The sequence below is a fragment of the Hyla sarda genome, chromosome 7 (assembly GCF_029499605.1).
Source record: "Hyla sarda isolate aHylSar1 chromosome 7, aHylSar1.hap1, whole genome shotgun sequence".
Classification (NCBI taxonomy): domain Eukaryota; kingdom Metazoa; phylum Chordata; class Amphibia; order Anura; family Hylidae; genus Hyla; species Hyla sarda.
The window spans coordinates 186090539-186118501 of NC_079195.1; the positions used below are offsets into that span (position 1 = coordinate 186090539).

General features: G+C 43.5%; 1 protein-coding gene across 2 annotated transcripts; it reads left to right on the top strand.

Annotated features, from left to right (window-relative positions):
* The first annotated feature begins 54 nt into the window (after positions 1–54).
* Positions 55–27941, top strand: FAM20B (FAM20B glycosaminoglycan xylosylkinase). 2 transcript variants are annotated; one of them, XM_056531823.1, is made up of 8 exons: positions 55–207; positions 7819–8277; positions 8927–9013; positions 17232–17341; positions 19037–19208; positions 19284–19475; positions 20620–20679; positions 25864–27941. In XM_056531823.1, the coding sequence occupies exons 2-8, from the start codon at positions 7901–7903 to the stop codon at positions 26093–26095; spliced, it is 1230 nt and encodes a 409-aa protein (XP_056387798.1). In that variant the 5' UTR covers positions 55–207; positions 7819–7900; the 3' UTR covers positions 26096–27941. The 2 variants fall into 2 exon arrangements, with proteins under 2 accessions (XP_056387798.1, XP_056387799.1); XM_056531824.1 differs by having other exon boundaries at positions 117–237.
* Positions 27942–27963: the final 22 nt, after the last annotated feature.

Consider the following 27963-nt stretch of genomic DNA (forward strand, 5'->3'; position numbering starts at 1 on the left):
AGATAGGTCTCACCTGGAACGCTGATTGGCTGTGACTGGCCAGCGCCTCGGCCGTTGATTGGTCGGGCTGACAGTTCCGCCGTACGCTGCACCGTGTCCTGGTTGGGGAGGGAGAAGAGTGTAATGTTGGCAACCGGAGGCAGAGAGCGCCGTGTGCGGGAGCAGAGAGGCGGGGAAGGGACGGCGGCTGCGGAGTAGTGTGGACAGGTGAGAAGTCCATAGAGCTGTAGGCACTGTGTAAGTATGTGAGCTGCTGGTGCACGTCACTGACTCACTGTACGGTGGAGTTCACGGGTCAGGGGGTCTGTCCCTTTAAGGATTACTGGGGCAATAGCTTAAAGAGCAACTCCTCAAACAATTGTGAGTGACAGCTGCTCCTCTGTGTGTTTCTGTGGACTGCAGCTTGTTACAGATCAGCCTTAGGGAAGTGAGCCCCAATCTGTGTCTCTCCAGCTGTTGCAAAACTACAGGGCATGATGGGAGTTGTAGTTTTGCAAGAGCTGGATAGACACAGGCTGAAGATCGCCGTATTAGATTTAGCATAGATCAGGGTGCAGGTAAAAAAAAAACTCTTCCTCTTTCTTGCAAAAAACAGCTCCTCTCCTGTCCACAGGTTGTGTCTGGTATTGCAGCTCTGCTCCATTGACGGTGCCATTCCCCCACCTCCCCCCCCCCCCCCCATACATTTACGCCAAGAGAAGGGGAAACTGGTTCATCATTCATACAGCGCCCCCCTCCCCCAGCAATAATACATAAATAATACATCTACCTCATCTAATCCTCCAATGGTGTGAGCCCTCTACAGTAGTGTTCTCCAAACAGTGTGCCTACAGCTGTTGCAAAACTGCAACTCCCAGCATGCCCGGACAGCCTACGGCTCGAATCATACACTGGAAACAAAGCACTACCTGGTTGCATGGAGGTGTCCTGATTGGCTCAGAAAGATCATATGGTCTGATGCCCCTGTAGTCTAAGGCTTTGTTCACACTGTGTATTCTGAGGATAAAAAAAAAAAATGTGCTTGTATTTACAGATTTCCACTTTTTCTTTTTTATTTATTTTTATTCTTGGAGTATTGCTTTTTTTTTTTTTTTTTTACTGAATGCAACTTACGTTTTTTTTTTTTTTTTTTTTTTTTTTTTCTTTTTTTTTTACCATATACAATAGCGTACTTGACTACATTTGTGTATACAGCGAAAACTCTGACAACTGTAGAGAAAAACGCAGTGGGAACCAAGCTTTAGGCTCAAACGCCCCCCCCCAAAATGCCTTTATTGTGTGCAGAATAAGTACGTGTCACTTAAAGAAATATGAAAGTCTACATATGAACTGTGACATGTTTTCCTGTTAAATATAATGGAGTATTTTGAGGCATAATACAGCTATTTAAAATGGCAACCAATCACTTATGTCCTTGTTACTAACAAATGCATAAATCTATAAAAAAAAAAAGTGGGTTAGTGGGGTCCTAGGGAAAAACACTTGGGAAGGAATAGCCATCCTTATAAAATATATATATATATATATATATATATATATATATATATATATATATATATATATATATATAGGAGTAGCCGTATTAGTCCAGTGATGCAAAAAGCAAAATCATCGGTAGTTGCAGTATCTTGGAATACCTTTTTTATTGGACTAACAAGATTTTGTAGAGACAAGCTTTCGGGATTCCTCCCTTTATCAAGTCATAAGCATTTCTGAGCTCACAAGGAGAAAACACAGGTTCTATCTATCTATCTATCTATCTATCTATCTATCTATATATATATATATATATATATATATATATATATTCTTTGTTGCCCATAGCAACCAATCAGAGCTCAGCTTTCATTTTACTAGAACAATATATGAGAAATGAAAGCTGAGCTCTGATTGGTTGCTGTAGGGATCAAAGAGAAACTTTCTATAAGACAACATATAAATCTCCCCAAATATTCTTTAGGAGGTTCCAGATGGTGGTAACACATCTTCATTACCATACTCTGACCACCCAGAGTTCTACCACTCTGGACTGGAAATAGATTTGATGTGATGTCTCTAAGAAACAGCGCCACACTTCAATGGATCTGAACTGCAATACCAAAAACCACCTATAGACAGGTGTGGCGCTGTTTGTGAAATAAATCAGGTATGTTTCTTCCGCATTATCTTGCTGAATTAGGGCACTGTCACTCGGAATACTGCCACCATTAAGGGGTGTACTTGGTGTTTACTATGTTTAGGTATGTGGTACATGTCACAGTAACAGCCAGCTGATGCCAGGAGATGGTTGCCCATCACACTGCTGCCATTCCCTCAACTTCCCATAGTCCATCCTAGTACCATCTACTATCTAGGTTAGTGGTGCACACGCCCCCTGCTGTCCATGTTCATCACACCAGGCTGCCTTCTTCCATTGCTCCATGGTCTAGTTCTGGTGCTCATGAAGTCACTGTAGGTGCTTTCAGTGGTGGCCTGGTGTCAGCATGGGCACTCTGACTGGTCAGCAGCCCCTTACACAGCAGACTGCAATGCCCTGTGTGTCCTAACCCCCCCCCCCCCCTCTCTTATGACCAGCAGTCATTTTTCAAGCATTTGCACTACAGCAGCTCATAGAGGTTGCCCGTTCTTCTCTCTTGCCCCCGTCTTCTTCTCTCTTGCCCCCGTCTTCTTCTCTCTTGCCCCCGTCTTCTTCTCTCTTGCCCCCGTCTTCTTCTCTCTTGCCCCCGTCTTCTTCTCTCTTGCCCCCGTCTTCTTCTCTCTTGCCCCCGTCTTCTTCTCTCTTGCCCCCGTCTTCTTCTCTCTTGCCCCCGTCTTCTTCTCTCTTGCCCCCGTCTTCTTCTCTCTTGCCCCCGTCTTCTTCTCTCTTGCCCCCGTCTTCTTCTCTCTTGCCCCCGTCTTCTTCTCTCTTGCCCCCGTCTTCTTCTCTCTTGCTTCCAGCACATGAACTTCAAGAACTGACCTGCTGCCCCATATATCCAACCCTAGGTGCAGTTGTCACAAGATGACCGATGTTATTTCCTTCCCCTGCCCATGGGTTTTAGCGTTCTTTCTGATCTTAGTATACAGCATGGAGACAATATCACGGGCCAATGAGTATAACATAATTGTGGTCAGTGTCGCCCTCTGGACATTCACGGTTTCCCTTCCACGTTGTATGCATGGCTGGTATTACAATGTGTACAATGAGTCCTCTTAGAACAGTATTTCCCAACCAGGGTGCCTCTAGCTGTTGCAAAACTACAACTCCCAGCATGCCCGAACAGCCTTTGGCTGTCCGGGCATGCTGGGAGTTGTAGTTTTGCAACAGCTAGAGGCACCCTGGTTGGGAAAAACGGTCTTAGAACATCACACTAAACCTAGGACTTGTTACAGCAGAACTTCTAGTCTTCGGCTTTCTGTCAGTTCCTATAGCTGTACTATAATGTCTACAACAATAACTCCAGCAGAAGCGTTTGACCACATCGCCATCTTAGGTTCTAACAATGGTTTCTTCTTTTCTCAAGAACCAGATTTGAGAAGTTGATGGGAGGTCGGTCGGGACTGAGCAATGAGATGATAATCTTGCAGCATCTGCATTTCAGTGCAGCTCAACCACCCAGTTATACCTACTACGTTAGAGAAGTGATCTCCAACCTGTGGCTCTCCAGCTGTTGAGGAACTACAACCCCCAGCAGCCATTGGCATATTAGGAAAGAAGAACCATAACTAAAATTGAGAAAACAGTAAGGGCCATGGTAAAAGCTGTTTTCCAAAGATAGACACAAACCTTCCCATAGAATAGATGATAAATATCTGATCTTTGGGGTCCAATCCCTGATCATGAGTATGGGGGTCTTATGTCCCCTCTTTGAATGGAGTGGCTGTCAAGCATGCACACTGCCGATCCAATTAGTCTCTATAGGCCAGCACTTGTTTATGTTCGTCAGTCCCATAGACTTAATGTAAAGTAACATCACAGATACCTGATCACCGCTCCAGTGCTATCAGACTGATGAAGATCTCTCTGTCAGTCCTATTTAGGGTAGGGTCACATGTAGCACATACGTAGCGTATTTGATGCTACGTATGCACTAATGACCTTCCCTAGACTGAGCCTACTGCTGTGCCTGTGTGTCCTGCATTGTCTGCTCGTAGCATCAATCTGCTGCTACGAGCAGACACACAGGGATCTGTGAGTCGCACGTGCATGCGCAGTTTACTTGCAGACATCGCGGCTGTCCCTAAACAAGGCCGAGAGCAGCGGCTGATCACAACGTTCTCTACCTTGGCACAACCCCTTTAAAATTCTTCAGGTTTGGCATCACCTTCTCTTTCAGGGCATGGTCACACTGAGGAATTCACGAGGAATAATTTTGGTCAGAAAATTGTTGAGCGGAATTTGAGTGGAATTTCCACGCAGAAATTAAGGGGAATGAAGGAGGAGGTTATTCAATTGTACTTTTCTGGATTCCGCTTGAATTCCGCGCAAATTCTGCATGAAATGGATTTTGTCAGGAAAAAACAAAAACCCTATTGACTTCAATGGGCTTTTCCCCGAGGATTCCGCCTGAAGAATGAACATGTTATATTTTCAAGGTGGAACAGAATTCAGCGTCAGAATTCTGCTAGCAGAAATTCCTCAGTGTGAAGAGAGCAGCCGAAAGTCCATTAAAGGGGTATTCCAGGCCAAAACTTTTTTTTATATATCAACTGGCTCCGGAAAGTTAAACAGATTTGTAAATTACTTCTACTAAAAAATCTTGATCCTTCCAATAGTTATTAGCTTCTGAAGTTGAGTTGTTGTTTTCTGTCTAACTGCTTTCTGATGACTCTCACATCCCGGGAGCTGTCCAGCTCCTATGGGGATATTCTCCCATCATGCACAGCTCCCGGGACGTGACATCATCATTGAGCAGTTAGACAGAAAACTTCAGAAGCTAATAACTATTGGAAGGATTAAGATTTTTTAACCCCTTAAGGACCAGGGGTTTTTCCGTTTTTGCATTTTCGTTTTTTGCTCCTTGCCTTTAAAAAATCATAACTCTTTAAATTTTGCACCTAAAAATCCATATGATGGCTTATTTTTTGCGCCACCAATTCTACTTTGTAATGACGTCAGTCATTGTGCCCAAAAATCTACGGTGAAACGGAAAAAAAATCATTGTGAGACAAAATTGAAAAAAAAAACGCCATTTTGTAACTTTTGCTGGCTTCCGTTTCTACGTAGTACATTTTTCGGTAAAAATGACACCTTATCTTTATTCTGTAGGTCCGATTAAAATGATACCCTACTTGTATAGGTTTGATTTTGTCGCACTTCTGAAAAAAATCATAACTTCATGCAGAAAAATTTATACGTTTAAAATTGTCATCTTCTGACCCCTATAACTTTTTTATTTTTCCGTGTATGGGGCGGTATGAGGACTCATTTTTTGCGCCATGATCTGAAGTTTTTAACGGTACCATTTTTGCATTGATAGGACTTATTGATCGATTGATTTTTTCATTATATAAAAAGTGACCAAAAATGCACTATTTTGGACTTTGGAATTTTTTTGCGCGCACGCCATTGACCGTGCGGTTTAATTAACGATATATTTTTATAATTCGGACATTTCCGCATGCGGCGATACGACATATGTTTTTATTTTTATTTACACTGTGTGTTTTTTTTTTTTTTTTATGGGAAAAGGGGGGTGATTCAAACTTTTAATAGGGAAGGGGTTAAATGTTTGTTCACTTTTTTTTTCACTTTTTTTTTGCAGTGTTATAGGTCTATAACACTGCACACACTGATCTTTATCATTGATCACTGGTTTCTCATAAGAAACCAGTGATCGATGATTCTGCCGCATGACTGCTCCTGCCTGGATCTCAGGCACGGAGCAGTCATTCGGCGATCGGACAGCGAGGAGGCAGGTAGGGGCCCTCCCGCTGTCCTGTCAGCTGTTCGGGATGCCGCGATTTCACCGCGGCTATCCCGAACAGCCCGCTGAGCTAGCCGGCATGCTTTCGGTTTCACTTTAGACGCGGCGTTCAACCTTGAACGCCGCGTCTAAAGGGTTAATAGCGCGCGGCACAGCGATCAATGCCGCGCGCTATTAGCCACGGGTCCCGGCCGTTGTTAGAGGCCGGGCCCGACCCGCTATGACGTGGGGCCACGCCGTGGCCCCGCGTTATAGATCGGGAGTGGACACATGACGTTCCAGTACGTCATGTGTCCTTAAGGGGTTAATAGAAGTAATTTACAAATCTGTTTAACTTTCCGGAGCCAGTTGATATATATAAAAAAAGGTTTTCCCTGGAATACCCTTGAAAGTAAATTCTTTTGTTGGATGATTTGGAGCAGAATAAGCGAGCAGAATTACTCGAGTAAATTCCTCTCCAATTCCTCAGTGTGAACATACCCTTAAAGTTTAGTTTTATTGCTACATTTGTAAACAAGAGCACAAAGACATGTTAAAAAATAACCTTCTTTATAATACACCATAACCAGTTAAGATCCAATTTCTTACTGCACAAAACTTTATTGGTAGCATTTTTAGGAACGTGTTTGGGAGGGAGTGCGCAGATTGGGATAGTTGTGTGTTGTATTAACATTGTAAAACTTCACTGATTAATAAAATAAGAGCAGCAATGAATACAATAAACGTACTGTACAAATATGACACAGAAGTACCTTACATCTGCATAAAGGAATTTGCTGTGGGGCGCTGCACTTTATCGTTATGCTCATACATGTACATGTTGCCCTGGGAGTTGATTGAACTTGTAACCTTGACTGTGCATAGCAAAGAGTTGTATTCATGTGAATGACATAGAAATACAAGAATCTAGTTTAATAGATAATTACTATGTAATTGAGTAACATCCCATCAGGACAATCCCTTTTCATATGCCATACATTAGGGTATGGGAATAATGAAGGAAGGATGAATCCTGCGCGGTCCTTGTGCGATTCAAAACTTTATTCAAGCACCAACAGTTACAGGATAAAAGTAACGTGTTTCAGCCAGGTAGCCTAGCCTTACGTATGTATCAGTAAGGCTAGAATACCTGGCTGAAATGCGTTACTTTTATCCTGTAACTGTTGGTGCTTGAATAAAGTTTTGAATCACACAAGGACCGCGCAGGATTCATCCTTCCTTCATTATTCCTGCCGGTGTTGGGTTACATTTATCCGAGCGTGAACGCTTGGAGTTCCTGGGGTGAGCTGTTTAAATCTGCTATTCTATTAGGGTATGGGGTCTCCTACTCATCTAGTAGTCATAGTTGAAAGCTTTTGGAAGGGGGATCTCCCAATCTGCAGGAGGTGGTGATATCATGTTTTATATGGTTGCCTATTCATTTAAGTGGAGGCCATGTATTTTTGCCTTTCTTCTCAGCAGTGCCTCCATATATATCTATATAAGGCAAAGGTTCACCCAAAGCTAACTTTTTCGCTACATAAAAGTACTGAACAAAACTCGTAGGACTGACATATTGTGGCAAGGTGTATTGGTAATTTCAAAAACTTTTCACCTGTCAGAAGTTTTGATCTGTGAGGGTCTGGTTGCTGAGATGCCTGCACAGTGCTTGTTTTGGTGTTCAGGGGAGGTCTCTGCATCAGATCCCCCAAATCAAATGTTGATGTGTCACTTTGACATATCAGCGTTTACTGAAACAATAGGTAGACTTAACAGATTAGAAAATTTGATTGGAAAATACTTGGAGTTGTAAAATTTGAATAATGCCTTTTAAAGCCATCATTGAGGTATAGACACTGTGGTGGTAGCCTTTATATGCCTGTTCTTCAGCATGTCGGACCATCAATGTAAAGTGTCTTCATCCGTTTCATAGGTTCCCGGAGGATCCCGCTCAGTGATGTCTTTTATGTGTACTATCGGCCTCGCTCTCTGTTAGCCCACACCTCCGGGTCATCATGAAGCTGAAGCAGCGAGTTGTGGTCCTGGCTTTGCTGCTGGTCATTTTAGTCCTTACTAAACTTCTCCTGCTGGACAGATTGGAGACCTCTGCTGCACAAAGACAAGATCAGCTGTCCTTCCAGCGTATGATGTCCGGCCTGCGGCTTACCATGGACTCGCGGCTGGAGCACACGTTACAGTCTCCCTGGGAAATTGCATCTCAGTGGGTTGTCCCAAGAGAGGTGTATCCTGAAGATACTCCAGAAATGGGAGCTGTCCTTCATGCCATGGCTACGAAGAAGATCATAAGGGCCGATGTGGGCTACAAGGGAACACAACTTAAAGCCTTGCTAGTCCTGGATGGTGGACAAAAGGTGGTCTTCAAGCCAAAAAGGTAAGAGCTCAATGGATGTGTATTACTAATGATATATATGCAACCTGGTAAATATACTAAGAATGAATCAAGCAACTTGTTCAGAAATTGATTCTCTTGTTTGTGAAGTTGAAAGATTATAAAGTATTTCCTTACATTTTCACCCCAAGGCCATAGAGGTTGAATTCAGTGTCTATAAGACAGGGGGGTAGCTTAATTTTTATAGATAATTGGTCTATTACTGTTCAATGTTAGCTGTAGTTAATTCATGGACAAAACTATGAAAAGACATTAAGGACAGGGGCATAAATGGCTGATATCGGAAGACAACAGCGCACATGAGGGGAGATTTATCAAAACCTGTGCAGAGGAAAACTGGAGCAGCTGCCGATAGCAACCAATCAGATCGCTTCTTTCATTTTTAACAAGGCCTCTGAAAAATGAAAAAAGCAATCTGATTGGTTGCTATGGGCAACTGGGCAAATTTTCCTCTTCACAGGTTTTGATAAATCTCCCACATGGCAATGTGTTTGACAACCTATAGACATTGCCTGAATCATCATTTATGTGCCTTAGCACATTGTGTGTGTGTGTATATTATTTGTAATGTGTATAGATACATTCTGTTTACTTGTGCAGATTTTCTAACTATACTTTTACTGGTTTACAGATACAGCAGAGACTATGTGGTGGAGGGAGAACCCTATGCTGGATATGATCGGCATAACGCTGAGGTGGCTGCATTTCACCTGGATAGGTAAGTCTATGTGACTGAACATTTCTCTGCCAAATTGCTTAAACCATTTCGGTATCCAGTAACCATGGATGTACAGTCACACTTTTCCTTAACTTTTTAGTATTCAGGTTATGGATATGTCAAAGAGTAGTAAAAGACATTAACGCTGGGGGGGGGGGCCCTGAATGGCGAGCTGAGCTGTCGCACTTTGCAGTACTCCCGCTAGCCCAGCTCTATATATCCTGTCTACCTATCCTGTTCAGGGCTCCGACTTGCCCGATCGGCTCTTTGAAGTGTGTTGTCCTCGGGTGGCGGTCCGGTATTGGTTGCGGGCAGCTGGAGATCCGGGCAGCGGAGTGGTGAGCGGCAGCATTGGGGCCTGGTCGGAGCTCGTGGTAGCGTTGTCTTTGAGTCCTGCCCTGTGGTGAGAGGTTCCGCTGGTAGCAGGTGATGGATCTTGGCTGCAGGGGAGCGGGCTGGTCGCACCCCCAGGGCTGTTTTCTGTCCTTTCTGCTGTGGTGGGGCTGCCATTGTCCTCCTTAATGGGCGTGGCTGAAGTGGTTGCCGTGTCAACTCCCGCGGCTCGGGCTGTGTGGCGGGCCGGATCCTTCTACTGAACGGAGCTCTGTCCTATGCCTGCTGATCAGGGCTCTGTCTGTGCAGCTGGACATTGTAGTGCCTTCCTAGAGCCTGTCCCTGGTTGCTGCTTGCTGGCCTCTGGCTAAAGGTGGTCTCCGACTGCTGGCTAGACTCCCTGGGACTTCTGGTGCTCTGCATCCTAATATAACCTACTGTGCTACTGTGAATCATCCCTCTGCAGTGGAATACTTGTGAGTACTACTGGGCCTTGTGGTACTGGGGGGTACACTGTGAATATCCCACCTGTGGCCACTTGCCAGTGAGACTTCCTGTGACTTGAGGTGCTTCACCTGAAGGGACCGCATCTGTGGTGAGCACTGTGAATATCCCATCTGCTGCCGCCTGCAAGTGAATACTGCTGGAACTTGTGGTGCTCCGCCTACATGGCCTGCATCTGAGGTGTATGCTGTGAATATCCCATATGCTGCCGCTTGTCTGTGAGTGCTGCTGAGACTTGTGGTGATACACCTGGAAAGACTGCAGCTGTGGTGTGCGCTGTGAATATCCACCTGCCGGTGTGAGCTACTGAAACTAGTGGTGCTACACCTGACAGTTCATCTCCTGTTCTTGCTGCCTGCTGTGGTGCTGATCCTTTCCATTTCATATATAGCCTGTGCGTGCTGCTGACCTCTGTGCTACGGCGATGTACTTCCCTCCAGCCCTTTCAGCTTTTCTGGTGCTGTTACTATGAATGGCTCTAGGAACAAAACCAAGCAATCTAAACCTGCTGCTGAGGCTCCTAGGCAGTCAATGGAGGATGAAACATCTTCAGATGAGGGCCATTCTCCGGCTAGCGGGCACTCCCGGAGGGACTCCTGTGTACCTACGCCTCTAGTCTCCAAGGTCTCAGCTCATGCAGCCAGGGCCCATAGTCAGTTCTCCAGACCTCCGGAGGAACTGGGATGGGATTCACCTGAACCTTCTCCCTCCCTGTTTGCTGGCTCCTCTAGCCCTGAGCAGAGATGTTCTCCGCACCATGCTACCTGCCCTGCTGCTTCCATTGATCAGAAGTTCATGGAGTTGCTTGCGGCCTTTACTTCTTGTCAGACTCTAATTGTTCCTAAGGTAGATGAACTTTGACAGGAGTTCGTCATACTTTGCCATGAGACACAGAAAATACGGGAGCGTACTGAAGAGGTGGAGCGCTGGGTGTCTGTGGTCGAGGATACTCTTCAGCCCTTGCCGGAGCAGATGGCTTCCTTACAGCGACAAGTTAGAAGTGCTCTTGAACGTGCTGATGATATGGAAAGCCGCCTCAGGTGCAATAATATCAGCCTGGTGGGCCTTCTGGAGAAAGCTGAGGGTCCAGACCCAGTGGCATTTCTGGAATCATGGTTGAAGGACATTTTGCCAGCTGATACCTTCTCACCGCACTTTACCGTGGAGAGGGTGCATAGGGTGCCGGGCCAACCTCCCCCTCCTGGGACTCCCCTTAGACCATTTCTGGCTAAACTACTACACTTCAGAGATTGGGACGCTATCCTGAGAGCTGTTTGCATTAAAGGGGAGGTGCGCTTTAATGACAGTAGAGTTGCCTTCTACCCTGATTTCTCAGTGGAACTACGTAAACAGAGGGTCAAGTTCACTGAAGTACGACTTTGCCTCTGTAACAAGGGGTATCGATGCGCTATGTTGTTTCCAGCTCATCTACGGGTGCTGGATGATGCGACTAGGAGATTCTTTACGTCTCCAGTTAAAGCGCTGCAGTGGGTGGATGCTGCTCCCCTGGTGGCTCCTCTGGACCGATTATGGTGGCTCCTCTGGACCTCTAGTTAGGGTAGGGAGTTAGGTACTTGGTTAGGTTAGCCCGGGTATATACGAACTGTGGACTGCTACCTCCTGAACAGGGTTCTTATTAAGGGGGTTGATTAGTGAGTTGGCCCACTGAGTTAGTTAGTGGGGGGTGGGCTGTCCTAATTGTTGGTGTTCTTGCTACTACCCATTGGTTAGTGTTTAGGGTATAGGTCTGCATGAGTTCCCAGTGTTAGACAGGGTTTTGTTGGGGATACTAATGTTCTTTTCTCCATTTTGTTTTTGTGTGTGTTTTTTTTCCTTTTGTTTGTGTCTTGTTTTGCGTGTAAGTGGTGTGTATTTTGTATCTGGAGAACCTGCATTTCTGGTTGCCTGCGCTTTGCGCTTTTTCCTTTTTAATTCTATAATCTTTCTTTTTGGATTATGGGGTCACTTAAAGTGGTCAGTTGGAATGTCCAGGGTCTCAACGCCAAATTTAAACGGGCTCTATGTCTTGACTTTGTTAAACGTCACTCCCCGCATATTATTAGTTTACAAGAAACCCATATTGTTGGCCAGAAGATACTAGCACTTAAAAGGGCATGGCTTGCGAGGGGGTATCACTCTACCCACTCTACATTAGCCCGTGGAGTGTCCCTCCTGTTGGCAATTTCCCAGGTGGCCTGTGACCAGTTTGGTAGGTTTGTCATTAAATGTTCCTTGCATGCCTCTAGTTTTAATGTGGTCTCTATGTCCCTAACCCCCCCCCCCCCCCCCCATATTCCGTGTGGACGTGTTGGAATGTGTTACGACTAAACTGCTGACATTTCCCTCTCTTCCCCTTCTTTTCATAGGCGACTTTAATGCGCTTCCAGATCCTCCCCTCGATCGTACCTGTGCTGCGGACGCTGGCTCTCCTGGGCTTGTTGCCCGGAGTCAGGCGCTATCTCTTACTGATGTTTGGCGCTGGAAGCATCCGTCTGACCCAGTCTTCTCCTTTTACTCCTCAGTTCACAAATCATTCTCCAGGATTGATCTTGCGTTTGCATTGGCAGATCTTCTGCCCATGGTAAGCGACATTACATATACCAGTAGGGGGATCTCTGACCACTCAGCTATTGTTTTTACCCTAAGATTAGGTCATTGTCCCTCCTCTCGGGTTTGGCAAATGCACGCTGGCTGGCTTCAAGAGGAGGTGGTGATGACTGGGTTACTGGAGGCACATACCTGTTTCTGGGAACACATTGGCTCTCATCCTGACAAATTGATACAATGGAATGCGTATCAGGCTCATGTACGAGGTGCTTTGATGTCTGGGGTTGTGGGTCAGAGAGCTTTTTATTCTGCTAGACAGAAGGCATTACAGGTTGATATTGGGGTACTGGAGGCGGAGATGGTGAGGAATCATTCTTCTGATACGGAGTGGGCTAAGGCACAGAGATCTCTCTTAATCCTGCAGAATGCGAGAGTTCAGAAGAAGATGGTGGATAGGGAGGCTGCCCAATTTGAGTTTGGGGAAAAAAATGGGAAGTTGTTGGCATACTTTGTCAGGGAGAGCAGGCCGGTGGTTTCCATTCCTTGCATGGGGCATGAGACTCAGGCGGCTGCCTTAGAGGCCTCTTTTACTCCCGAGGAGGTTTCCCTGGCTATTGCTAATCTACCGACAGGGAAGACTCCGGGCTTAGATGGAATAGTTGGCGATTGGCACAGGATGAACGAGGAAAGACGGATCCCCCTTATGCTGAATGTCTTCAGTGTTTCCTCAGAGACTGGGAGCTTACCAGACTCCATGCGTGATGCTCTAATTGTAGTTCTTCCTAAGCCAAGCAAGGATTCAACTATGCCGGATTCCTACCGTCCCATTTCCCTTTTTAATAATGATATCGGCTTGGGGGGGGGGGGGGGGCATTACTACTGTTGTTCACCCTGACCAAACAGGGTTTATGCCTGTCAGGGCCACTGATATTAATGTCAAACTGTTGCAACTTAATATTGCTGTGGCTGAGGGTCATGTCTCTTCAGGTTATGTTGTTAGTTTAGATGTTTACAAAGCTTTTGATTCTGTTGAGGGGTCTTATGTTAGGTGTGTGTTGTGGGTTCTTCGATTTGGCACCAAGTTTAGAGCATGGGTGAGATTGTTGTATGACAGCCCTAGGGCTAGGATACGTACAAATTTGGATGTCTGTGAACCATTTCCGTTGAATAGAGGTACACGTCAGAGGTGTCCGATGTCACCTTTTTTATTTGCTCTGGCAGTGGAGACCCTGGCAGCAGCCATTTGAGTTTCTCCTATCTGTGGGCTGAGCCGGGAATCATTGGAAGAGAAGGTCTGCATGTATGCAGACGATACTTTCGTTTATCTAGCAGATGTTGAGGGCTCCTTTGGTGGCGCTGTTTGATCTTCTTGAACTGTTTGGCTCCTTTTCGGGCCTGCGGGTCAACTGGTCAAAGTCTTCTCTGATGCCTTTGTCTGTGGCTGCTGTTCTTCCTCCTTCTTTCTCCAATGGTCTCCAGGTGGTCACTCGCTTTAAGTATTAGGGGGTTGAGGTCTCTGCATGTCTTGGGGAATTTTTAGCTTTGAATCTGGATCCTGTTGTCTCTTCTACAGATACTCGGTTGCAAGCTTGGTCGTCTTTACCCTTATTATTGGTGGGTAGGATTAATATCTTTAAAATTATATATCTCTTTCATCTCTCACCTGTGTTCCTCCCAAGAGATTCTTTTGTTAAGCTGAGTGGCCTCATGAGATCCTTCTTTTGGCAAGATAAACCTCCACGACTGGGTCAGGCGTTGCTGCAGGCTCCGAAATAACGGAGTGGTCTAGCTGCTACAAATATGTATAATTATTTCTTAGCCTCCCAGCTTGTGTACACTGCCTGGTGGATCGATCTGGATCTCTCCAATGTGTCTACAGCTTTGGCAGGAGCTTTTTTGGGTTCATATGAATCTTTGACTAATGTCTTATATAGATATACTCCTGATGCGAAGTTGTTATCTCATATTAGAACTTTGGCTGTGGTGTGGTCGGTGGTATCTGGGCGCTTTCCACAGCCAGTGTTGTCTCCCAGATACCTCTGTGGGGGAACACTCGTTTTGAGCACCTGCAGGAGTTGGAGGTGGCTGGCTTTTGGAGCTCACATGGAGTCAAGTTTGCTGTACAGCTATTTGGGGATTTTCCTTTCCTTCCAATTGCGACATGTGGTATTGGCACAATTTGGCTCCCAGTCCAGATTCATATTGCGTTTGTATTATACTCCGTATAGGTGTTTCCTCCTCTGATGTCAGTTTTCGCTGCCAGGTTGATAGAGGCTCCTTTTTGCATGCAGTATGGAGTTGCCCATGTGTGGTTCCCTTCTCAAGGGCTGTAATGCAGTTCATTTCAGACCATCTGGAGTTTCCTTTTGTTTTTTCCCCTTTAGTTTGTTTGCTAGGTTTAACGATCTAGATTCGTGCACCCATAGGCGCCTTCTCATTCGGTTTTTGCTGTTTTGTGCTCGCAAGGTAGTGATTATGGCTTGGAAGGATACTTCCTCTCCTCCTCCTTTGTCTCGTTGGGTTAATCTAGTCAATATATACATTCCATTATATAGAACCCTTTTATATTAGTCGTAAGTGCCCAAAAATTTTGTGTAAAGTCTGGATGCCCTGGTTGATATTGGGAAGTCGGTGGTCCCTTCTGAATGTGCTAGCTCTCCTCAGTAGGGGTCTACCATTTCCCCTTAAATTGTGTTTAGGGTTTCCTACAGGTGTTTGAATGGTGTGTGTGTGTGTGTGTGTGTCTATATGTTTGTTGTTGATGAGCGGTACTCTGGGATTCATGATTGCACTGATTCTAGTTAAATGTATTCTCTCGTTTTTGCAAAAGTTTTTGATGTGCTATAATTCAAATCTTTTGAGATATTCAGTATAAGGCTGTTATCAACCTGTCATATTTTTTTTTATTTCTTTTTTCATTAAATGGCACTGTCAACATCAATACATTTTTTTTATTTTATTTTTTTTTATGTTGTAGTACTTATGTACTACAACATATCTCTAATATGCTTCTATAATTTTTTTTCTGTTTTGTAAATGATTTTAATTTCCTCTAGAAAATCCGGTCACTATGGGTCTCCCTCCTAGTGGCCGGCTGCAGCCGACTTACACGTCACAGCTGAACTCGGACTGATCCCAGCCGGGCATCAGTCCAAATTCAGTCATTCTGCGCTCACTCCCTGCCTGTCAATCAGACAGGCGGGAGCGAGCGCTGTGACCGCCAGGGAGCCAACGCGCGCAGCCCCGGCCTCACACGCCTGCCGCCCACGGCATGTATTATACTAACTATTTATTTTTCCTTTATCGGTCTTGGCAGGGAAATCTTGCATGGCAGGTTGGCGATGCTCCTATACTCCTCCTCCCTGAGTAGGACATGTACTGCTAAACAGGGAGCTAAACAGCAGCCTGTCGTGCTATTGGCAGCTCATTTGTGTGCGCTCCCTATAGGAGCGCAGCATAGATAAGGTAAGGGCGGAAGTCGGCGCCCAGCAGGCATCAGTGACGTCGCGCCTGCTGGGGAAGTTGGCTTCCTGCTCGTAAGTGAGCAGCATGAGAGACAGAAAATAGGCAGTTTTTGAAGGTAGGGAAAAAAATTTTAAAAGGCAGGGAGTGGGTCAGGGATAGATGAGCAATAGGTAGGGACAGGAAAAAAAAATTAACAGATGGTGGGAGCTACTCTTTAAATTAAACTTCCAAAGCTTCTTAAAGCAGTTAAGAAACACTGTGATGGCAGCCTAGGGGTCTATTCACACTGGCAGAATTTCCGCTTGCAGAATTCCTCCTGAAATGAAAGCCCATAGACTTTTATGGGATTCCGCACTTCCATTCACACGACTGAATTTCCGCTTGCGGAATGCCCGTGAATGGGAGTGCGGAATCCCATAGAAGTCTATGGGCTTTCTTTTCAGGAGGAATTTCGCTAGCGGAAATTCCGCCCGTGTGAATAGACCCCTAGTTTGATTTGTTTTGTATCTATTCAGTCATCTCCGTTGGGCAGTTACCGTAGGTTTTGATAAATCTCCCCAATATCAAAAACTATGTAGAAGACAAGCTGACCTGTCGAATTGATTGTTTCATTTTTAAAAAGGCCTCTGCAAAATATAAAAGAAGTGAGCTGATTGGTTGCTATGGGCAACTGATCAAGGTTTTGATAAATCTCCATTGTTCTTGAAGAATGAGGTTAGAATCTTACTACTCTCTCTTCCTATCCTTTTTAATTTTCTTTCCTTTCTAATTTTCTGAGATTCAAGGATTTGGGCCCCTGAAGACCTTACAACATATATATGGATTATCACCACATTCCCATATTTGATAGCACAGAACAATGACAGAACAAGATGGGAAGTGTTTAAGTGTCTAATGCTAACAAGAATACTTCTGTTGCAGAATAAAACTAATGTGATACAATGTGTAACAAAATGTTGTCATCTCTTTAATAATAATGGATAATATGCTGTAGCCAGTCATGTTTGGTAAAAAAGAAAAATCTTTAAATCATTAATAAAAACGTTTAAATAGGCATGGTTGTTTAAAAAAAAAAAAATTATTCTTGGTGCATCATTGAGAAATATCAAAATTTTTGATTGGTCTGGGTTTAAGTGTTCAGACCCTGACCGATCAGTAGAGTGCTGGCTTAGCGCTTGCTCTTTTGGCACTGTCATGTGACCAAAACAGTTGCATAATGTAGGTCTATGTAAGGCTATTTTGGTCACCTAGACTGTTCATCTGAACGCTCACACAATGACTAATTAAAACCTTTGACTTTTTTATTTATTTAAATGTCTAATACACTTTAAGAAATAATGACCCTTTGTTTTTCCATTTTTTTTGCTAGGATTCTTGGCTTTAGACGAGCCCCATTGGTCGTCGGCCGATATGTGAATCTTATCACGGAGATTAAACCCGTTGCTACTGAGCAGCTGCTTAGCACCTTTCTAAAGCAGGGTGTGTATGGGAAACCACTCCTATCATTCTAAGTACATTTCATTTCAATTTAGGCTTTCTGGCACTGATTTTCACATGCTCAAAAAAAATGAAGGGAACACTAAGATAACACATCCTAGATCTGAATGTACTAATCGTATGAAATACTTTCGTCTTTACATAGTTAAATGTGCTGACAACAAAATCACACAAAAATTATCAGTGGAAATTAAATTTATCAACCCATGGAGGTCTGGATATGGAATCACTCTTAAAATCAAAGTGGAAACCCGCACTACAGACTGATCCAACTTTGATGTAATGTCCTTAAAACAAGTCAAAATGAGGCTCAGTAGTGTGTGTGGCCTCCACGTGCCCGTATGATCTCCCTATAATGCCTGGGCATGTTCCTGATGAGGTGGTGGATGGTCTCCTGAGGGATGTCCTCCCAGACCTGGACTAAAGCATCTGCCAACTCCTGGACAGTCTGTGGTGCAACGTGGCGTTGATGGATGGATGGAGCGAGACATGATGTCCCAGATGTGCTCAGTCGGATTCAGGTCTGGGGAACAGGCAGGCCAGGCCATAGCACCAATGCCTTCCTCTTGCAGGAACTGCTGAAACACTCCAGCCACATGAGGTCTAGCATTGTCTTGCATTAGGAGGAACCCAGGGCTAACCGCACCACATATGGTCTCACAAGGGATCTGAGGATCTCATCTCAGTACCTAATGGAAGTCAGGCTACCTCTGGCAAGCACATGGAGGGCTGTGCGGCCCCCCAAAGAAATGCCACCCCCACACCATTACTTACCCACCACCAAAACCGGTCATGCTGGAGGATGTTGCAGGCAGCAGAACGTTCTCCACAGCATCTCAAGACTCTGTCAAGTCTGTCACATGTGCTCAGTGTGAACCTGCATTCATCTGTGAAGAGCACGGGGCGCCAGTGGTGAATTTGCCAATCTTAGTTTTCTCTGGCAAATGCCAATCGTCCTGCACGGTGTTGGACTGTAAGCACAACCCCCACCTGTGGACGTCGGGCCCTCATACCACCCGGAGTCTGGACCATGGAGTCTGTTTCTGACCTTTTGAGTGGACACATACACATTTGTGGCCTGCTGGAGGTCATTTTGCAGGGCTCTGGCAGTGCTCCTCCTGCTCCTCCTTGCATAAAGGTGGAGGTAGCGGTCCTGCTGCTGGGTTGTTGCCCTCCTACGGCTTCCTCCACGTCTCCTGATGTACTGGCCTGTCTCCTTGTAGCACTTCCATGCTCTGGACCCTACGCTGACAGTTACTTTTTTGCCACAGCTCGCATTGATGTGCCATCCTGGATGAGCTGCACTACCTGAGCCACTTGTGTGGGTTGTAGACTCCGTCTTGTGCTACCACTAGAGTGAAAGCACCGCCAGCGTTCAAAAGTGGCCAAAACATCAGCCAGGAAGCATAGGAACTGAGAAGTGATCTGTGGTCACAACCTGCTGAACCACTTCTTTATTGGGTGTGACTTGCTATTGCCTATAATTACCACCTGTTGTCTGTTCCATTTGCACAACAGCATGTGGAATTGATTGTCAATCAGTGATGCTTCCTGAGTGGACAGTGTGATTTCACAGAAGTGTCATTGACTTGGAGTTACATTGTGTGGTCTAAGTGTTCCCTTTATTTTTTTGAGCAGTGTATATAATTTTTTTTTTTTTTTTTTTATGTCTCTCAGGGAATAACACCTGCTTCTATGGAAAGTGTTACTACTGCCGAGAAACGGAGCCCGCCTGCGCTGAGAGGGAAGTGATGGAGGGCTCAGTCACTCTCTGGCTTCCTGATGTTTGGCCTCTTCAGAAGCACAGACATCCCTGGGGGAGAACTTACAGAGAGGGGAAGCTGGCAAGGTAACAGAGGACAGGCCTGGTTCCTTTCTGTAAATTTCTTCAGTCTTCTATTCCTGACATTTGTATTTCTAACAGGTGGGAATATGATGAAAGTTACTGTGATGCTGTGAAGAAGACCCCTCCTTATGACGCTGGGCCCCGACTCCTTGATATTATTGATACCGCCATCTTTGACTACCTGATTGGAAATGCAGATCGCCATCACTATGAAAGTTTCCAGGATGATGAAGGAGCCAGTATGCTGATATTGCTGGATAATGCCAAGAGGTCAGTTTGTACTGCTAGAGCTGGTCTCAAATATTTATAGCTCATCATCATTAGGGGTCTCTAAACTGTGGACCTCCAAACAGTCAGGGCATGCTGGGAGTTGTAGTTCTGCAACATCTGGAGGTCCACATTTTGGCGACTACTGATATTCATCCTCTCTGAGTTTTTTTTTAACTATTTCCATCTCCACATCTCTTAATTGAGAAGTTGTAAATGCTGGTGCAGATGACCTATGAAGATCGTATTGAAGTCTACCACAACACAATAGCATGAACTGGATGAATAGCATGAACATTTCCTTTAGAACATTAATCAGTCTGATATTTGGAGGGTATTTATTTCCATCCTGCACCAATCGCCACAATCTGTGGTTTATGATAATATATAGATTTTTTTTTTTTTTACATTTAAAGGGGTACTTCGGCCCCAAGACATCTTATCCCCTATCCAAAGGATAGGGCATAAGATGTCTGATCGCGGGGGTCCCACCGCTAGGGGATAAGATGTCTTTGGGGCCGGAGTACCCCTTTTAAGGGAACCTGTTAGCTGTTTCATGCTGAGCAAGCTACAGGCAGCATGAAATGGACAGGGACAGCCTCACTACAATGCCCTGATGTACACTAGAAACGCTGCAGTGTTTAGAGAAATCATAGTTGTGAATATGAGTCAGGAACTTAGAATAAAGTCAAGGAGACGACTCAGCTGATGTTGACTGACAGGTCTTTTACTGTACATGCACTTTTACAATTATTACATTTTGTCTGAAATCAAACCTAGAGATCTGTAATAATCCAATTCCATGTGTAATTGTCAAGGTCCCAGTCATACGAGAGACTGATCCCGTGTAATTGCTGCTTGTGACCGAAGTCCATGGGGTGAGGTTTATAAAGGAACTTGTTAGTAAGGGTTATTGTGGGTTCAGGTGACAGTGACATGGTTAATCTGCTGCTACGTCATCCGCCCTCCTCATACCATTCATGTTGTGCAGCTATTTCCATCATTTCTATTGATTCCAGTGAAGAAATGATTGCACTACATCCTGCGGGAAGCAAATCCAGATACATTATTATTGGTAGAAGGCTAATGGAAGGGAGCAGCAGTAGATATCTGTAATGTAACCTGTAATAGTTCTTTTGTCTTTCAGTTTTGGGAATCCATCAATGGATGAGCGCAGCATCCTGGCTCCCCTGTACCAGTGCTGCATGTAAGTCTGAGCCCTTCTACATTTATTTCACTTTGAAGCCATGTTCACAAACAGTCTTTGATGCTGTCTTTTTAAATGCAAAAAAAGCTTTTTTTTTTTTTTATTTAAAAAAAAAAAAATTTTTTTTAAATATTTTTTGCTTTTGTCTTTCGCTCAAAAGATGGCTGTCTTCTTTTCTAAAATAACAACCATTAAATAATACAATGTGAATTCAAATGAAGAAAAAAACAGACATGGTCACACATCTACAATGCACAATGTTCTACAATCTACATGCACAATGTTCTAAGGCAGGGGTCTCAAACTGGTGGCCCTCCAGATGTTGCAAAACTTCCAACTCCCAGCATGCTTGCAGCTAATGGCTATTGGGAACGCTGCGAGTTGAAGTTTTTTAACATCTTAGACCCATGATCTAAGGCTTCTCAGCAACATTCATTAAACTAACAGGTCGTTAGTGTACTTTATGTTCATGAAGTGCAAGCCCGCTAGCCACGTCATGGCCACCTGTAAGTAGTGGGTCCCTAACATCCCCAGGGCTATGTGGTGCCAGAAGCTGCTGCGGCGCTGTGTCTGTGGGGAGGCGCAGCCCAGGGTCTGTTTCAGGCGGCATTGGGGCTGCTCTGCCAGTCGTCCGTTCCCCCTGTGGGCACTGGTGTTGCGGTGGTGGTGGTCGCCGCTCAGTGCAATGCCATTTTATGCTAGGGATGTTAGTGACCCGCTTCTTACAGGTGGCCGTGACTTGGCTAGGGGGTTTGCACTTCATGATCATAAAGTACACTAACGACGTGTTAGTTTACAGGGGTATTCCAGTGAAAAACTGTTTTTTTTTTTTCATATCAACTGGCTCCAGAAAGTTAACAGATTTGTAAATTGCTTCTATTAAAAAAATCTTAATCCTACCAGTACTCGTCAGCTGCTGAAGTTGAGTTCTTTTCTGTCTGACAACAGTGCTCTCTGCTGACACCTCTGTCTGTCTCGGGTACTGTTTAGAGTAGGAGAAAATCCCCATAGCAAAAATATCCTGCTCTGGACAATTCCTGAGACAGACAGAGGTGTCAGTAGAGAGCACTGTTGTCAGACAGAAAAGAACAACTCAACTTCAGCAGCTGATAAGTACTGGTAGGATTAAGATTTTTTTTAAATAGAAGTAATTTACAAATCTAAGGGTAAAAAGGGGGGGTACCAATTGCCTCTAGACTAATACCATAAAATGGTACATGATGATGAAATTACAGAAAAAATAAATCGGACTGTGCTTCACTTTAAATGATGTACAAATTTAATATAAATTAATATAAAATATTACAAATGAGACATAAAATAAATTATGCAAATCTAATACATAAATGCCTCCTACCACAGGGCCCTTGTGGGGAGGTATGATATTTGAATACAAAGCATATATTAAAATTTTTTAAAATATAGCATGTAAATTATGTTCTACCGCTATCCCAATATATTGCAAACCGACATAGTGTACTTTTGTGCGGTACACTCCGTTCTCATGTGATTTAGAACAGTTCACAAAGTGATATAGTTACCAACTCCTAAAGGTAGTTTTGTCTGGACGTCCGAGAGATGGATGTGTGGAGGCTGTGTCCAGCGCTAGCGTGCGCTTACGGTGACGGGCCCGGATGCCACAGGCCAAAGAAAAGATCACCGGTCACGGAATAATTGCAGGCTCGATGACAGATGTAGTGGAGGCTGTGTCCAGCGCTGGCATGCGCTTGCGGTGACGGGCCCGGTTGCCACAGGCCGAGGAGAAGTCACCGGTCACGGAGTGGCTCCGGAGATGGAAATATACTCGGAGATAGATGGATCTTTACTCCGGAAACAAAGGAAGGAAAGCCTCGTGGAGGATCTCTCGGCGTCTGGTGGAATGGCGGATGGATTACAGCCAGGTGTAAAATCAGCAGATTTTGCTCTGGAGGCGTTATATTGATGATATCATTTTAATTTGGGATGGGTCTATCACAGATTTAGAATTATTTATTGATAATTTAAACACTAATAGTCACTTTCTCAACTTTACTTCACACATTAGCACACAATTTATCACCTTTCTTGACTTAGAGATTAAAGTGAGTCCGGATAAAACTAGATTAAATTGCAATACTTATAAAAAACCTACTACGAAAAACAGTTTTATCGACTATACAAGTTGCCACCTTTCTAGTTGGCTTACAAATATCCCTAAAGGACAGTTTCGCCGTTTAAAACGTAACTGTACATCGAACAATACTTTTCTGGAAGAAGCAGAAGATATGACTTCTCTTTTCAAAGACAAAAATTATCCGGACACACTTTTAACCCAGTCCCTTAATCATGTTAAACTTCTAGATAGGACCACGTTTTTTACACCAAAAGATAATAACACTATATCCACTGAACATTCAATTAAACTAATTCTACCTTATAATTATGAATATAAAAAAATTTAACAAATCATCAATAAGCACTGGTATATGGTTAAACAAGATAAAGATATAGGAGGATTGCTGCCAGACCGAGCCCCCATTGTATATAAAAAGGCCCCCAATTTGGGGATAACGATTGCACCAAGTATAAAACCACCCATAAAAACTCATAATATGTCTGAGACGTGGCTAAACACAAAAGTTTTTTTTAGATGTGGAATATGCCCCAATTGTATGAAAGTGAAGGGCCCTAAAAAAAACGATAGAAATTTCATCATGCACTACTGACTTTAAATGGATCATTAAAGAACACATTTCGTGCCACACAAGTGGAGTACTATATTTGATACAGTGTGGATGTATGAAACAATACATCAGGAGAACAAAAAGACCATTAAAGACTAGAATTGCGGAACACTTAACAAATATAAAAAATGGAAACCTAAAACACCCTTTATCAGCCCATTTTGCTAAATTTCACAATAAAGAAATTACTACCTTCTTCTACACAGGCTTACAAACTATCAAGAAAGATTGGAGAGGAGGCAGCTTCATTGTTAAAATGTCTAAGGCTGAAAGTCAGAAGATTTATGAATTCAATTCTCTTGAGCCGAATGGCCTGAACTCGAATTTTGAACTTTTTGGATTTCTGTAGAGTGTGTCCCGCTCTCCCCATGGAGGCCCCCTTTTCCACTTGGGGGCCCCCATGGGGGGGGTTGGACCCACTCTATCTTTGTTCTGCGTGACAGGCCATCCTTCAACCTTCCTGTATACTAATTATTTTCAGTGACTTTATTATGTATATCTATAGTATTTTATTTCATTTATGCACTTATTCTTTATATTTATTTTACATTTTTTATTTATTATCCTTTTTTACTTTCTGTATTTCTCTACTTTATTTCTATCTTTTACTTTTCAATTTTAATTTCATTTTCATTTATTCTTTGCTTTTATCAATATATTTTATATATTATTTTTTATATTTTTTATAATATTTTTATTATTATTTCTATCTCAGTATTATATACTCTATCTGTACATCTTACTGTGTGCTATATGTACCATTCCAATGTTTACAATATATATAATACTATATTTAAATAAGAACGCATACATACTGATTCTAAATGTGAACACTGTTCTATCAAGATGAAACAACCCCATGTTTCCCGTTCCATTCCGCTATTTGCGGAAGATCTAAACAGAAACACACCTGTTACAATTAGACAGGTAACATGTATAAAAGGACTTTGAGCTTCACTGTTAAAGATATCTCTACTGAGGAAAGGGTCATATATAAAGTACCCTGAAACGCGTCTAGAGAAAGAAATATTTACCGCATGACCACCGCAATCCACAAACCACTATCACTTACCTCCGATACAACTCCATCATCTGCTGATTTTACACCTGGCTGTAATCCATCCGCCATTCCACCAGACGCCGAGAGATCCTCCACGAGGCTTTCCTTTCTTTGTTTCCGGAGCAAGATCCATCCATCTCCGAGTACATCTCCACCTCCGGAGCCACTCCGTGACCGGTGACTTCTCCTCGGCCTGCGGCAACCGGGCCCGTCACCGCAAGCGCATGCCAGCGCTGGACACAGCCTCCACTACATCTGCCATCGAGCCTGCAATTATTCCGTGACCGGTGATCTTTTCTTTGGCCTGTGGCATCCGGGCCCGTCACCGTAAGCGCATGCTAGCGCTGGACATAGCCTCCACACATCCATCTCTCGGACGTGCAGCCAAAACTACCTTTAGGAGTTGGTAACTATATCACCTTGTGAACTGTTCTAAATCACATGAGTGTACCGCACAAAAGTACACTATGTCGGTTTGCAATATATTGGGATAGCGGTAGAACATAATTTACATGCTATATTTTAACATCTTTTAATATATGCTTTGTATTCAAATATCATACCTCCCCACAAGGGCCCTGTGGTAGGAGGCATTTATGTATTAGATTTGCATTATTTATTTTATGTCTCAATTGTAATATTTTATATAAATTTATATAAAATTTGTACATCATTTAAAGTGAAGCACAGTCCGATTTATTTTTTCTGTAATTTCATCATCATGTACCATTTTATGGTATTAGTCTAGAGGCAATTGGTACCCCCCCTTTTTACCCTTATATATTATTTTGTACTAGTATTTTTTTGGTGTAAATACTTTCCATTTAGCCTCGACTAATTTGTATTGTGAGCTGCACATACCCCATTTTTTTTTCTAATTTACAAATCTGTTTAACTCTCTGGAGCCAGTTGATATGAAAAAAAATGTCTTTCACCGGAATACCTGCACAGATCCTGCGCAGATTTGATGTACAGGATTTACTGCTGCAGATTTCACTGTAAACTAAATGACTGAATACAGCTTCTATTCTACAGTTGCAAATCCTGCGCATCAAATATGCGCAGGATCCCGTACATGTGAACGTACCCTTTAAGAATGTTGCTGAGAAGCCTTAGATCATTGTGCATGTTGTAGATGTGCGACCATGTCTGTTTTTTTTTCTCAACTTGAATTCTCATTAAATAATTCAATGTCTGCATTACCAGCTGTTTTTACCATTCAATACCTGGAAAAAGACTTAATTTTTGGGCTTTTTTTTTATTGTAAAACGGACAAATGGTACCAAAAATTATGGGAGGAGGGAAGGGGGTGGGGGTTGTAATTGTGGGAAAAAAAAGGGTGTGTGAACATAACACTATGCTTTATTCTGCCTTCTTCCTAACATTGTTCTCTGGTTGCAGCATTCGCGTTTCGACTTGGAACCGTCTCTCTCACCTGAAGCATGGCACCCTGCGCTCTACTCTGGTTTCTGCCACAAGTCATGACCCGATCCACCCAGTCCTATCTGAAGCTCATCTAGAAGCCTTGGAACGCCGGCTCCAGGGCATAATAGGAACCGTCCAACAGTGTATAGATCAGTTTGGTACAGACATAGTCATGGTGGAGGACCGGATGACTCTATCTCATGTGTAGCGGTAGCATTTTCTAGAAAAGACAGTGTACTACAAAAGAGTCCAGATGGTATTAATATTTTACCGTACACCTACAAAACTGGTATGAAACAGCACAGTGCCCCCACAGACTGCAACTAGTATCAGTGGAGGGATGTCCAGCAGGCAAGGGGCTCCTACCTTCCTTGCCATGACTGACTGATGTAGGCATCTACAGATAATGACGTTTACTAGTCAATAGACGTCACAAGCTCTTTAAGCTTTTATGGTGCGAAATGTACAGAGGAGGAAAATGTTTTTCAGAATCTAATTTATTTTATTGCAAATTTTGTCTTTCTTCCCTTGACAGGTATTTGATTATTTTTTTTTTTTTAAATCTTTTTGGGGTTGGTTTACAGCCAGACAATTTGCACAGTGTCCACATGGTGGCGCTGCTACGTTTTACAGGAACCATGTGGTGCAAGGTCTATATAGCAGGTATTCATTGTACCGCTGGGCGTCTGGTGTGTCCATACAGTGATTGGGCTTTCGAATTATGGAACTGGCATTAAAAACCCAATGGGACGTTGTTTTACAGCCAGTCTTGTTTTTAAATGGCAGCTGCGGACAAGAACCAATAACCCTCTCCTTACCTGGGAGTCTTGGAACATATTGATTTACTGTAGTCCATTAACCTATTCCATTTTAATCTGGATAATTGACAGCTATTGCACAGATCCTTCTAAATTCATACATATATTTCTGTACGTGGTCCAGATTGTTCTTCCCTTAAGATGAGACAGACACAGAGCAATATTATTTGGGCAGACTTTAACATCCCCCCCCCCCCCTTTCCCAAGTTCTCTGCCAGTAGTAGATAGAAGATAAAGATGTGTTATCCCCAAGTGCTAGGTGCATTGTCTTTACCCTTATTTCTTGGCTTACATAAGGAATCTTTACTCTTCAGGGCATGGATTAGATACAACCTAACTATGCTTTCATTTTCTGGTTCTACAGATCATCCATCAAATTGATAACGGTTATTTTAGGGGGAAGAAAGTGTTAAATGTATGTATTTGGAAATATGACAAGATAGATTTTGAGTTGAATATTTTATTCTTAGTTTTATTTTATTTAGATTAACACAATTGTTACAATATTAGGTCTACATACCTAGAATTGGCATTGCTACAAAGACCCTTGGGTGCAGCGATCTCTGGTCTCCATTGTGTCTTACTCCATAAAAGAGATCCCTTAGACTACACAGTATAAGGGTAGGGTCACACACACATTCCTCCATGGCTGTGACTTCTGGAAGCGCATCCGCAGCATCAAATACACTGCAGATGCGCTGTGTGTGACCATACCCTTATGCCGATTTTAGGTGAACATAATATGGCTATAAATCCTGCCTGAATGTGGTGTAAAAACCCCAAACTGATCCCTACGTAGGGGTCGATGATTTTTTTTCTGGTTATTAGACCTTATGGTAAATGTAAAGTTGAAGATCCTCGTGCTATGCGGGGGATTAGTGATGCTACCACTCCCAGCATGACCTGTATATTCTCCAAACATATTGCAGAACAGTCAGGGGTCAGGAATCCACATTGCATGCCACATTTAGATGTAAAAGCTTTATATTTGTATATAAGGTATCGATGCTTTAACATCGTAACATTGCATTTAAGGTGGATTGTAATATAAACAATGTACATTTTCTGGGCCCCTGACTTTGCTGTGATTCATTTTGAGAATATACAGGTTATTAGATCCACGGTTGTGCTGGGACTTGTGGCCATAAGTTAATCTAAAGCCGGCCTGAATGTGTTTATTAGAGATGAGCGAACTTACAGTAAATTCGATTCGTCACAAACTTCTCGGCTCGGCAGTTGATTACTTATCCTGCGTAAA

Excerpts from the sequence above, each read along its gene's own strand:
- FAM20B (XM_056531823.1), top strand. The coding sequence starts at position 7,901 with ATGAAGCTGAAGCAGCGAGTTGTGGTCCTGGCTTTGCTGCTGGTCATT. Across the intron at positions 17,342-19,036 it reads TAGCACCTTTCTAAAGCAGG|GGAATAACACCTGCTTCTAT; the intron begins GTGTGTATGGGA and ends TATGTCTCTCAG. Across the intron at positions 19,476-20,619 it reads TTGCTGGATAATGCCAAGAG|TTTTGGGAATCCATCAATGG; the intron begins GTCAGTTTGTAC and ends TTTGTCTTTCAG.